The sequence below is a fragment of the Danio rerio genome, chromosome 8, assembly GCF_049306965.1.
Source record: "Danio rerio strain Tuebingen ecotype United States chromosome 8, GRCz12tu, whole genome shotgun sequence".
NCBI classification, from domain to species: Eukaryota; Metazoa; Chordata; class Actinopteri; order Cypriniformes; family Danionidae; genus Danio; species Danio rerio.
In genome coordinates, this window is record NC_133183.1 from 39573179 (window position 1) to 39586521 (window position 13343).

Consider the following 13343-nt stretch of genomic DNA (forward strand, 5'->3'; position numbering starts at 1 on the left):
AAAAAAACAACAAGATTAAGAAATATTGCTTTAATTTGAGAGAGACAAAAAAAACTCTTCCGTGTTAAAATTTGATGTTCCTCCAGCGTTCTTACGTCAGTCTTTAAAGGGGTGGTCCACTACGATATTATATTTTAAACTTCAGTTGATGTGTAATGTATCTGTGTGAACATAAACAGCATCTCTGAATGTAAAATATTCAAAGTTTAATGCAAAGGGAGACCTTGATTTGTACAGAGTTAGCTTAGCAACGCCTACAATTAACGAATTTTGGGGACTACAAAAAATACTTCCGCCCCCTGTGAGATCACAAAAGTTCGTTATTGCGCATCCCACACTGCGCAGGTTAAGGCCGTGGCCAGAGGCGCTGTAACGTTACTGCAGAGAGAGAAATGCCATCCTGTTGTTTCCACAGAGCTGTTCTGTTTCTGTTGTTGGGCTTCCAAATGACACGACCCAAACACAGAAGTGCTTACAGTTCAATATTAATTATGTTCCAGAGAACTATAAAATACATAGCAAGCATGATTTGACAAAACACAGCTTCCAGAATCTCTCCCAGTTCAGTGCTGGATTCAGTTAAAATCTCCTCAAAGATGGAGCAAGGAGACGCTGTGAACTCTGAGTCATGACCTGTAAGTGTTTTTATTTGTTAAAATTGATCATGACATGTACAGTGTCTAACTTTAACGGTGTGTTGTAGCAAAGATGTAAACAACGGGAAATTATGGTAACCGCTAACGACTTAGCTAACGTTACAAATCTATATTTATCAAACGGCTGTAAACGCACACACACACATACACATACACGCACTCTTGGCCAGCACCTGCGTCTCTCTGTGGGAGACGGCAGAGTTTCTCTCTATAGGCAGCTATGCTATGCGTTTTACAACTCGGACAATAAAGTCGCAAAAGATATGTGAACGATTCATGTTACTTACACAGGCATATTCCGCATATGCATGAAAGACGTCCTGTAACGCATTGATTTAAAAAAAAATACAGCAATGATTTCCCAACTGGAGTGTAACATCAAAAACAAATCAATCCAGGCTCACAAAGGTCTCTTCTCACATCTTGTGCTTTATTCTGTCACCACAGAAAATAACTTAATCCGAGCATGAGAGAAAAAGAACAATAAAAATCTCTCCCGCGCACATGCGCTTCTCGTGTTACAAATACTTCATCGTATACACGCATAAACACACTAAAAGGCACAGAAACAGTTAAAGGAGCCGCATCCCATTTTCACTCGTTACAGACACGTGTTGACTGACTGATTGACTGACTGTTTACACAAAACGCGCGTGCTTGTCAGGGCGTGACGTGAAGCCGATCGGCGTATCACAGCATATTATGATGATGACCAATCAGAGTCACTTGAGGGTGGGCCTTTTAGAGGAACTAGGAAATATGACAGTCGTTTTCATGTTAGCTGAGTAGCTGTGTATAATCAAAGTGAGATTTATGAAAAAATAACACGATTTCCTTCAAGTTAAACATGAGCACACATTGCTTTGCATCTTATTAACACAACCAAGCCTTTAAAATAACATTCTGGACCACCCCTTTAATGTCAGGTGATCCTTCAAATGTCAGTGTAAATTGTTGAGTGTACCATTAGTGCTCAGTCGTGTTTTTCATAGTTACCAGTGCCGATGGAGTTTTTTTTTTTAGAGCGTCATATTCTGCTGGAAAAGTTTCATTTTAATGGTAATATGCCATGAGCGGAGGTGTATGAGTAACTTCACAAGTTGACCATAGTCTAGAGCGATGACATGCTCATCTACTCCCAGAACCTGGCAGAACGAAATGTTGCAGCTCGTCCGGTCTTCAATGATGAGCCCAAAAGAGGCCACTTCACAGAGCCGGCCCAAGGCTTAAGAGAACTGAGAGGCAGGACAAGATGGCGGGCTGGACTTGGTTAACTTTAGATTTTACACAAATCTCATTGTTTTGTTTTTCACCTAAAATAGTAATTAAAACATCCAAGATGTGTTTTGCCTCATCAAAATGTGGAATTTGATCAGCAAACTACTCATTCTAAGACAACTATGCCTTGGGCTAAATGACTTGGCTTCAAGTACGATGCCACACGATTCAGAAATGAAGGTACAGACTGCACAAACAGATAAACGACATGATGCATCTCATTTCACCACAACTAAAGGCAGCGACAAAAAAAAAGTCAAGCTCTCACGATGATGACATTTCTCATGCAACCCTTTAGCAAGCCTACATAGTATTTATGCCTAAAAGTCACTGCATGGGTAAATAAGAAACAAGCAACACACACACACACACATATATATATATATATATATATATATATATATATATATATATATATATATATATATATATATATATATATATATATATATATATATATATATATATATCCATGGGCCACTGTAAAGTAATATGGTTCTGTCATAACGTTTTGAATGAAAATCTGCATTTGGATAAGACACCTTTAGTATAGTTTTGATTTTAAGGCATAATAAAGATCAAATGCAAGTACGAGTGAATTTACATTGAAAATTTCAAACGCATCAAGAAAACCATGTGCTAAGGAAATTTCAAACCATTTGGAACGCACAGAGACGAGCTTTTGTGCAAAAATGAACTTAAAGGTGCCTTTAAAAAAGTGTCAAAGTACTTTTGAAAACAAAAAAGCAAACCCCCAATAGGTGGCAGCAAGAGGCCGCTTTATTTGAGTAAAGCATTGAACGATTCATTCAGCCAAAGAAGCCAATAGGATGAACGGACAGTTGAATCAATCCCTGAATCATCGACTCACCCGAGTCTTCTTGGCGAAGGCCTGAATCGTTCGTGCAGGGAAACGTCGCTGTGTATTATTCAGAGATGGCCAACTGTTCTGCTGTTTATTTTATTATACTTATCGCAATGATTTTACTACTACTATCAATAAAATTAATATTAGTAATGATAATATTGCCGGAAGTTGTACAGCGCATGCGTCACGTGTTCATCATCAGCATCCATGACAACCGTCCTGTGGGTGTTGTTTGAATCTCGCTGTGTCGATTGGCATCTGATCTCTGCGTCCTCCGTGACAATTTTTCCAGATTATCGATATTATTGATCGTTGGATACGTCGATTGATCGCCTGCTGTTCCCATCACTCAGGTTTGACCCTTTTTATTACGCTGTGCTTTGTGTTTGTGTTCAGTATGTCTTGTGTTCACTACAGGTTCCAGAGTCGACTCACCTACGACTCGCTCCAGTTTGAAGGCCTCAACATCAGCGCGGGGGAGCTGAAGCGGCAGATCATGAGGAGCAAGAGGCTGAAGTTCTGCCAGCTGAAGATCAGCAACGCCCAGACTGATGAAGGTGAGTTGAGGAAAAGACACTTCAACTGTTCTACGCTAACATTAGATGCGTTACATCAGACACTTCTGGAAGCTGTAAGGTGGTGCTGATGCTGACATGTAGGGATGTTTTGGCTGTTTTAAAAGGCTAATGGCTCTCAAAGTATACCGTGCTCCATAATTATGTGCTGATTCTGATTTTATTTTGCTGTCAGAATACACAGATGATGCTCTCATCCCTAAAAACACGTCGGTCATCATCAGACGGATCCCTGCGGCGGGACTGAAGTCCTCAAACAGAAGATTTGTTGGGTAAGTGCTGTGAAATGAGCACACGCGTCCTCTGTTAGATGTTATATGAAGACTCCTGGTCTGTCCCTGGTGTTTTAGTCACACAAGCTCCTTTGTTTTGCAGACATCAAGCTGGACGCTGGCGTGAACCTTCACCTAGAGCTGATCCTTCACTCCTCTCACTGGAGCAGTTGTTGAAGGTATTGAACAAATGAATAGCACAATAGCAAAACGCAATGTAAAGCACACAATATACGCACACGCACTCAGCTTCTTAGGGAGATTTGAGATTGTTTGAAGGGTTGAGGGTGAAAAAGATTCAAATGTGCAAATGCCTGTGAAACAGACTGAGAATCTGGCTGAGGCAAAGGCGTCAGAGGAGGACAAGCTGAAAGCGGTGATGTACCAGTCCAGCCTGTGCTACTACTCCAGCAGGTGAGCGTTCAGACACTGACAGGTTTGCTTTGTGAGAGATGTCTGAGCTGATTCTCATGGTTCTGATGTTCACTAGTGAGGCCATGAGGCTGCTTGGGATCCCGGGACACCACATTAGGCACTGCCCCACTAATGTGGTAACTGGGTTTTCCAAGCTCACGGTTGCTGTGAACTTGAGCTCTTGTCCTCATCAGTCAGATTGTTTGCTCAGAGTTTGACTGTCACTCCTCAATTCACAGGGCAGCCGCTCCGCGCCGCACAAGCGCATCCGGAAGAGCACAGGGATTCCCCGCAGCTTCCTGTTGGAGGTGGACGACCCAGACCGAAAGGGAGTCATGATAGACGGCAGCGGCAGATACGTCATTCCCATTATAGACGCGTGAGTAAACTGTACTTGGCATAGCCGCATGTTCTAGTGTTTGTCCAAATCTCACATGATGTCTGCTTGTGTGTGTTTGCGCTCGATCTGTTCAGTGAGGCCTATGCTGCTGAGAAGAGAAAGAGGCCGTCCTTCTCCTGCCAGACCGAGCCTTTGCCCTCCTCGTCCTCAGCAGGTGCGGCATCTTCGGTCCGGGACGCCGGAGGGAAACGGTCCCGCTCCCCATCTTCACCAGAGACGCGCGGCGACCAGAAGAGACCACGTCGCTGAGAGACCTTCATCCAAGAGACCTGGAGCCGACGTGTAAATATTGTACATAGTTTATTAATAAAAGATAATAAAGATTATAGCCGCATGAACTGTGTGGACTGGTTAACCTTCACTCCAGCAGTGCAACACACACATACACACACACACACACACACACACACACACGAATGAATTCATAAACACAATATTATGAAGTTTTGCTTTAATTTAGGAAAAGAGAAACTCTTCTGGGCTAAAATCTGATGGGTTTTTTTCAGCGTTCTTACTTCAGTCTTTAATGTCAGGTGATCCTTCAAATGTCAGTGTAAAGTGTTGAGTACACTATTAGTGCTCAGTCGTGTTTTTCATAGTTACCAGTGCCGATGGAGTTTTTTAAAGCGTCATATTCTGCTGGAAACGGTTCATTTGAATGGTAATGTCCCATAAGCGGAGGTCTTGTGAGTAACTTCACAAGTCGGTCAAAGTCTACACCGGTGACAAGCTCATCTACTCCCAGAACCTGCTACTCTCTACCTACACGTTGTCAGCTGATGTTTCAAAACCTCAACACTCGCATACAGAACAGCCTCAGCGTCTGCACCTCTTATCGGCACTAGCTGCAAGTCTACACCCCCTCTGTCCAGAAGTGAGCACAGCCTCTTGGTACCATCCCAGCAAGCATTTTTTTGGGGTGTTTAAAGGTGCCAACTGACCATCAAAAGTAAAAATGACTCATTTTATCTCATCCCAACAGGGAAACCACCAACAATAAAGAATGAGTTACTATCTGGTGTCATGGCTTTGCAATTAAAACAAGTTTAGTTATAATGGAGGTCATTGGGGGCAAAAACAGCCACTTGAACAATATGAACAATACATAAGGGTTAAAAGTCTAATAGACGGCTTGGTTAAAACCAGGCTAAATCTAGGCTGTCAGTGAGTGTGCACCCCTAACCCCGCCTCTCACAGTGACCTCACTAGCTCCGCTGAGTGCTTTGTGTCTCAGATTGCATGCAAGTCTGCAGCCAGATACTGCTGGAAGCTAGTCATCAAATACACAGGAACGAATGACTACACGTGTCAATCTGTCTATTAAACTATCTAATCTGTCTAGTCAGTCTTTTATTATCTTTTATATGCAAAAATATTCATTCATAAAAACATATGTATATATGAACACTGGGTCAAATAGGGTCCGTGCATTTTAAATCTAATAACAAAAATAACCCAATGTTGGTTTTGTCCATATTTAAATGAACGTGTGTAAACGCACGCTTTGATTAAACCTTTTATTCCCCTTGATGATATTGTGCTTTTTTTTTTCCCTCAATGCCCTCCAAAGTTTCAATGTTTGGCCGTGTCTGCCATATCTGTTTTGTTTAAAAAGAAAAAAGGAAAAAAAAGAATGCATCGGTTCCTGCATGTAGAATTCAGAAATCTCATGGCATTGAAAGAAAACTGGCAGCAGTTGAGTGCCGAGGTCAAAGGTCAGATGAGCAGGCATCACACCTGATAAACACCTGGGGCAACTGTACAGTAAAAAAACAAAAAAAACAAAACAAGATTAAGAAATATTGCTTTAATTTGAGAGAGACAAAAAAAACTCTTCCGTGTTAAAATTTGATGTTCCTCCAGCGTCAAACAATCTTAATGCACTCTGTCTCACTGAAACCTGGCTGAAACAAAATGACTATATTAGCTTAAATGAAGCAACTCCTCCAGGATTCTTATATAAACATGAGGCTCGTCAAACTGGTCGTGGTGGTGGAGTTGCATCAATCTTTAGTGATTTCCTTAATATTAAACAGAGAAACGGACTTATGTTTAGCTCCTTTGAAGTATTATCGCTTAATGTTCAGCTTCCAGATACTATACAAAAACCTATGTTATCTCTCGCTTTAATCACCATATATAGACCCCCAGGACCCTATGTCAAATTTCTAAAAGAATTTTCTGATTTTATTTCTGACTTACTAGTCAAAACTGATAAAATGCTAATTGTAGGTGACTTTAACATCCACATAGATGACGCTAATGATACATTAGGACTCGCGTTTATGGATTTAATACACTCACTTGGGATAAAGCAAAACGTTGTGGGCCCAACCCATCGCTTAAAGCATACATTAGATCTAATTCTGTCTTATGGAATCGAGGTTATTGACGTAGACATTATACCACAAAGTGATGATATTACAGATCACTACCTCTTACTATATAAGCTGTGTTTACCTGAAATCAGCAAACCCGCTCCAATACTCCGCCCTGGTAGAACTATTGTTCCGTCAACTAAAGATGAATTTATCAATAACTTACCTGATCTTTCTCTATTTCGTAATGCACCCGCAAACTCAAATGATCTTGATGTAGTAACCAGCAGTATGGATGCCATCTTTACTAGCACACTAAATACTGTGGCACCCATCAAATTAAAAAAGGCTAGAGAGATTAAAACTATACCATGGTATAATAGTCATACTCGTGCGCTCAAAACAGCAACCCGCGCCCTGGAACGTAAATGGAAAAAAACTAATTTAGAGGTCTTTAGAATTGCGTACAAAGACAGTATGTCCAGCTATAGGAGGGCTCTAAAATCTGCCAGGACCGAACACCTGCGCAAACTGATAGAAAATAATCATAACAATCCTAGATTTTTATTTAACACCATCTATAAATTAGCTAATAATCGGTCATCCTTGGAACAAACTACTCCACCGCAAATAAGTAGTGATTACTTCATGAATTTTTTCAGTAATAAAATAGAAGGCTTTAGACAAAAAATAGGAGATGCCAAACTTTCTGCACCGGCTTATACTCCAAATCCTGTAAATATTTCATTAAATCATAATAATAACCTACACTGCTTCAAAATCATAGAACATGAAGAGTTAGTAAAAATTATAAATAGCTCTAAACCAGCTACGTGTATGCTGGACTCAATTCCAACAAAATTACTGAAAGAGCTGCTACCTGCTATAGGAGAACCTCTTCTTAACATTATCAACTCTTCTTTATCTATAGGCCATGTTCCAAACTCTTACAAGCTAGCTGTTATTAAGCCTATTATTAAGAAACCGCAACTAGACACCAACAACTTAGCTAACTATAGGCCTATTTCAAATCTTCCATTTATGTCTAAAATACTAGAAAAAGTTGTTTCCACTCAATTATGCTCTTTTCTGCAGACGAACAATATTTTTGAAGTGTTTCAGTCAGGTTTCAGGGCTCACCACAGTACAGAAACCGCCTTAGTGAAAATAACCAACGATTTACTCTTAACTGCTGACCGAGGGTGCGTCTCGCTATTAGTTTTACTCGATCTTAGTGCGGCATTTGATACCATAGACCACAATATCCTCATAAATCGCTTAAAGTCTACAGGTGTCCAGGGACAGGCTATACAATGGTTTAAGTCATACTTAACTGACCGCTACCAGTTTGTGAATCTTAATGGACAGCCTTCACAAATCTGCCCAGTAAAGTATGGGGTGCCTCAATCAGTTTTAGGCCCTTTACTGTTTACAATTTATATGCTACCTCTGGGAGACATTATTAGAAGACATGGGATCAGCTTTCACTGCTATGCAGATGATACTCAATTATATATTTCAACTAAACCTGACGAGACGTCTAAACTTTCTAAACTAACTGAGTGTATCAAAGACATCAAAGACTGGATGACCAACAATTTTCTTCTCTTAAACTCCGACAAAACAGAATTGTTACTTATTGGGCCTAAATCTTGCACACAGCAGATCTCGCAACTCAATTTACAATTAGAAGGATACAAAGTTAGCTTTAGCTCTACTATAAAAGATTTGGGTGTCATATTTGACAGCAATCTAACTTTTAAAAACCATATATCCCATGTCACTAAAACTGCCTTCTTTCATCTGAGAAATATCGCTAAATTACGAAATATGCTATCCATCTCAGATGCAGAAAAGCTAGTCCATGCTTTTATGACTTCAAGACTGGATTACTGTAATGCTCTATTTGCTGGCTGCCCAGCATCCTCTATTAACAAACTTCAATTAGTACAAAATGCAGCAGCCAGAGTTCTGACCAGGTCTAGAAAATATGATCATATAACCCCAATTTTATCCTCCTTACACTGGCTGCCTGTTAAGTTTCGTATTGAATTTAAAATATTACTTCTCACCTATAAAGCTCTAAATAATCTAGCTCCTGTTAATCTAACCAACCTTCTGTCTCGCTACAAACCAACTCGCTCTTTAAGATCTCAAATTTCAGGGCTTCTGGTAGTACCTAGAATAGCAAAATCAAGTAAAGGAGGTCGAGCCTTCTCTTTCATGGCTCCTACACTCTGGAATAGCCTTCCTGATAACGTCCGAGGCTCAGACACACTCTCCCAGTTCAAAACTAGATTAAAGACCTATCTGTTTAGTAAAGCATACACTCAATGCATCACCTAGCGGGTTCCACACTGGCTTCTACATCTTGCTTATATACACTATGAACAGCAGCTACGCTAATTATTTTCTTTATTCTCTATTTTCACCTGCGGATACTCATCCCGAGGTCCTCAGATTATGCGGAGTCACTGATTGGATCCAAGACCAGCGACGTGATGATCCCAAGGATTCCATATCCGGGACCAGGCCATATCCTGAGCTGCTGCTGCGCTGATGGTCGTGGGGAGTGGAGAACATGAGTCTGATTCCAGCGACGCTCCAGGGACAGACGAGTCTTCGCGGAGGCCATCTTCCAGCCTAAACCACGACGAATGAAGTTCTGCACTAGACTTTTGGCCAGCGGAGAAATTAAAATGGTCGTGCCCAACTGAGTCTGGTTCTCTCAAGGTTTTTTTTCTTCACTCCCATCAGGTGAAGTTTTTTTTCCCTCTCCGCTGTCGCCACTGCCTCGCATGGTTCAGGATTGGTAGAGCTACGCATCGATGAATTGGCTCTTCAGTGTTTAAACTCTCAGTAATGATTAAATCACACTGAACTGAGCTAAACTGAACTGAACTTAAACACTAAAAACTGAACTACACTGTTCCAGTTACTGAACCACACTGTTCCAGTTACTATGACCATTTATGTGAAGCTGCTTTGACACAATCTACATTGTAAAAGCGCTATACAAATAAAGCTGAATTGAATTGAATTGAATAATGTCAGGTGATCCTTCAAATGTCAGTGTAAATTGTTGAGTGTACCATTAGTGCTCAGTCGTGTTTTTCATAGATACCAGTGCCGATGGAGTTTTTTTTTTTAGAGCGTCATATTCTGCTGGAAAAGTTTCATTTTAATGGTAATATGCCATGAGCGGAGGTGTATGAGTAACTTCACAAGTTGACCATAGTCTAGACCGATGACATGCTCATCTACTCCCAGAACCTGGCAGAACGAAATGTTGCAGCTCGTCCGGTCTTCAATGATGAGCCCAAAAGAGGCCACTTCACAGAGCCGGCCCAAGGCTTAAGAGAACTGAGAGGCAGGACAAGATGGCGGGCTGGACTTGGTTAACTTTAGATTTTACACAAATCTCATTGTTTTGTTTTTCACCTAAAATAGTAATTAAAACATCCAAGATGTGTTTTGCCTCATCAAAATGTGGAATTTGATCAGCAAACTACTCATTCTAAGACAACTATGCCTTGGGCTAAATGACTTGGCTTCAAGTACGATGCCACACGATTCAGAAATGAAGGTACAGACTGCACAAACAGATAAACGACATGATGCATCTCATTTCACCACAACTAAAGGCAGCGACAAAAAAAAAGTCAAGCTCTCACGATGATGACATTTCTCATGCAACCCTTTAGCAAGCCTACATAGTATTTATGCCTAAAAGTCACTGCATGGGTAAATAAGAAACAAGCAACACACACACACACACACACACACACATATATATATATATATATATATATATATATATATATATATATATATATATATATATATATATATATCCATGGGCCACTGTAAAGTAATATGGTTCTGTCATAACGTTTTGAATGAAAATCTGCATTTGGATAAGACACCTTTAGTATAGTTTTGATTTTAAGGCATAATAAAGATCAAATGCAAGTACGAGTGGATTTACATTGAAAATTTCAAACGCATCAAGAAAACCATGTGCTAAGGAAATTTCAAACCATTTGGAACGCACAGAGACGAGCTTTTGTGCAAAAATGAACTTAAAGGTGCCTTTAAAAAAGTGTCAAAGTACTTTTGAAAACAAAAAAGCAAACCCCCAATAGGTGGCAGCAAGAGGCCGCTTTATTTGAGTAAAGCATTGAACGATTCATTCAGCCAAAGAAGCCAATAGGATGAACGGACAGTTGAATCAATCCCTGAATCATCGACTCACCCGAGTCTTCTTGGCGAAGGCCTGAATCGTTCGTGCAGGGAAACGTCGCTGTGTATTATTCAGAGATGGCCAACTGTTCTGCTGTTTATTTTATTATACTTATCGCAATGATTTTACTACTACTATCAATAAAATTAATATTAATAATAATATTGCCGGAAGTTGTACAGCGCATGCGTCACGTGTTCATCATCAGCATCCATGACAACCGTCCTGTGGGTGTTGTTTGAATCTCGCTGTGTCGATTGGCATCTGATCTCTGCGTCCTCCGTGACAATTTTTCCAGATTATTGATCGTTGGATACGTCGATTGATCGCCTGCTGTTCCCATCACTCAGGTTTGACCCTTTTTATTACGCTGTGCTTTGTGTTTGTGTTCAGTATGTCTTGTGTTCACTACAGGTTCCAGAGTCGACTCACCTACGACTCGCTCCAGTTTGAAGGCCTCAACATCAGCGCGGGGGAGCTGAAGCGGCAGATCATGAGGAGCAAGAGGCTGAAGTTCTGCCAGCTGAAGATCAGCAACGCCCAGACTGATGAAGGTGAGTTGAGGAAAAGACACTTCAACTGTTCTACGCTAACATTAGATGCGTTACATCAGACACTTCTGGAAGCTGTAAGGTGGTGCTGATGCTGACATGTAGGGATGTTTTGACTGTTTTAAAAGGCTAATGGCTCTCAAAGTATACCGTGCTCCATAATTATGTGCTGATTCTGATTTTATTTTGCTGTCAGAATACACAGATGATGCTCTCATCCCTAAAAACACGTCGGTCATCATCAGACGGATCCCTGCGGCGGGACTGAAGTCCTCAAACAGAAGATTTGTTGGGTAAGTGCTGTGAAATGAGCACACGCGTCCTCTGTTAGATGTTATATGAAGACTCCTGGTCTGTCCCTGGTGTTTTAGTCACACCAGCTCCTTTGTTTTGCAGACATCAAGCTGGACGCTGGCGTGAACCTTCACCTAGAGCTGATCCTTCACTCCTCTCACTGGAGCAGTTGTTGAAGGTATTGAACAAATGAATAGCACAATAGCAAAACGCAATGTAAAGCACACAATATACGCACACGCACTCAGCTTCTTAGGGAGATTTGAGATTGTTTGAAGGGTTGAGGGTGAAAAAGATTCAAATGTGCAAATGCCTGTGAAACAGACTGAGAATCTGGCTGAGGCAAAGGCGTCAGAGGAGGACAAGCTGAAAGCGGTGATGTACCAGTCCAGCCTGTGCTACTACTCCAGCAGGTGAGCGTTCAGACACTGACAGGTTTGCTTTGTGAGAGATGTCTGAGCTGATTCTCATGGTTCTGATGTTCACTAGTGAGGCCATGAGGCTGCTTGGGATCCCGGGACACCACATTAGGCACTGCCCCACTAATGTGGTAACTGGGTTTTCCAAGCTCACGGTTGCTGTGAACTTGAGCTCTTGTCCTCATCAGTCAGATTGTTTGCTCAGAGTTTGACTGTCACTCCTCAATTCACAGGGCAGCCGCTCCGCGCCGCACAAGCGCATCTGGAAGAGCACAGGGATTCCCCGCAGCTTCCTGTTGGAGGTGGACGACCCAGACCGAAAGGGAGTCATGATAGACGGCAGCGGCAGATACGTCATTCCCATCATAGACGCGTGAGTAAACTGTACTTGGCATAGCCGCATGTTCTAGTGTTTGTCCAAATCTCACATGATGTCTGCTTGTGTGTGTTTGCGCTCGATCTGTTCAGTGAGGCCTATGCTGCTGAGAAGAGAAAGAGGCCGTCCTTCTCCTGCCAGACCGAGCCTTTGCCCTCCTCGTCCTCAGCAGGTGCGGCATCTTCGGTCCGGGACGCCGGAGGGAAACGGTCCCGCTCCCCATCTTCACCAGAGACGCGCGGCGACCAGAAGAGACCACGTCGCTGAGAGACCTTCATCCAAGAGACCTGGAGCCGACGTGTAAATATTGTACATAGTTTATTAATAAAAGATAATAAAGATTATAGCCGCATGAACTGTGTGGACTGGTTAACCTTCACTCCAGCAGTGCAACACACACACACACATACAGGCATACATGGTTTATGAGGTCAATGTGACTTTTTGGTGGTTTACGGGGACATACCTTTGCCAACATCCTACGAACATAAAACTTGTGCCAAAATTTTTTATTTGAGCTACAAAAGGCAAACAACGCTTAAAAACAGCAATTTTAGTTTCACAACACACTCAAATTAACTATGTGACATTTCACAGGCTTATGGGGACAGACAAAATCATGGTTTACAAGGTGTTTACATGTTACACACAAACCTAGCCCCTTCATGGTTTAAAAGGA

General features: G+C 41.5%; 3 protein-coding genes across 5 annotated transcripts in view; 2 read left to right on the forward strand and 1 right to left on the reverse strand.

The window, feature by feature from the left end:
- Window positions 1–13343, reverse strand: part of LOC137490337 (uncharacterized) — a 205803-nt gene that overhangs the window by 169557 nt on the left and 22903 nt on the right. The gene's annotated exons all lie outside the window — the stretch shown is intronic.
- LOC141375834 (E3 ubiquitin-protein ligase RBBP6-like) lies at window positions 1400–6072 on the forward strand. Of its 2 annotated transcripts, XM_073910812.1 has the most exons (7): window positions 1400–2114; window positions 3220–3359; window positions 3553–3649; window positions 3753–3828; window positions 3975–4063; window positions 4303–4442; window positions 4538–6072. In XM_073910812.1, exons 2-6 carry the CDS (start codon window positions 3299–3301, stop codon window positions 4400–4402), a joined length of 423 nt encoding a protein of 140 aa, XP_073766913.1. In that variant the 5' UTR covers window positions 1400–2114; window positions 3220–3298; the 3' UTR covers window positions 4403–4442; window positions 4538–6072. The 2 variants fall into 2 exon arrangements, with proteins under 2 accessions (XP_073766913.1, XP_073766912.1); XM_073910811.1 differs by lacking the exon at window positions 1400–2114 and having other exon boundaries at window positions 2410–3359; window positions 4538–4796.
- On the forward strand, window positions 11258–13025 carry LOC141375825 (E3 ubiquitin-protein ligase RBBP6-like). Of its 2 annotated transcripts, XM_073910791.1 has the most exons (7): window positions 11258–11578; window positions 11772–11868; window positions 11972–12047; window positions 12194–12282; window positions 12359–12419; window positions 12522–12661; window positions 12757–13015. In XM_073910791.1, the coding sequence occupies exons 1-7, from the start codon at window positions 11419–11421 to the stop codon at window positions 12929–12931; spliced, it is 798 nt and encodes a 265-aa protein (XP_073766892.1). In that variant the 5' UTR covers window positions 11258–11418; the 3' UTR covers window positions 12932–13015. The 2 variants fall into 2 exon arrangements, with proteins under 2 accessions (XP_073766892.1, XP_073766893.1); XM_073910792.1 differs by lacking the exon at window positions 12359–12419 and having other exon boundaries at window positions 12757–13025.

Coding starts and splice junctions, on each gene's coding strand:
- LOC141375834 (XM_073910811.1), top strand. CDS start 3,200: ATGTCTTGTGTTCACTACAGGTTCCAGAGTCGACTCACCTACGACTCG. Junction 3,650..3,752: donor TCAAACAGAAGATTTGTTGG/GTAAGTGCTGTG, acceptor TTTGTTTTGCAG/ACATCAAGCTGGACGCTGGC. Junction 4,064..4,302: donor CTGTGCTACTACTCCAGCAG/GTGAGCGTTCAG, acceptor CTCAATTCACAG/GGCAGCCGCTCCGCGCCGCA.
- LOC141375825 (XM_073910791.1), top strand. CDS start 11,419: ATGTCTTGTGTTCACTACAGGTTCCAGAGTCGACTCACCTACGACTCG. Junction 12,283..12,358: donor CTGTGCTACTACTCCAGCAG/GTGAGCGTTCAG, acceptor GATGTTCACTAG/TGAGGCCATGAGGCTGCTTG. Junction 12,420..12,521: donor GGCACTGCCCCACTAATGTG/GTAACTGGGTTT, acceptor CTCAATTCACAG/GGCAGCCGCTCCGCGCCGCA.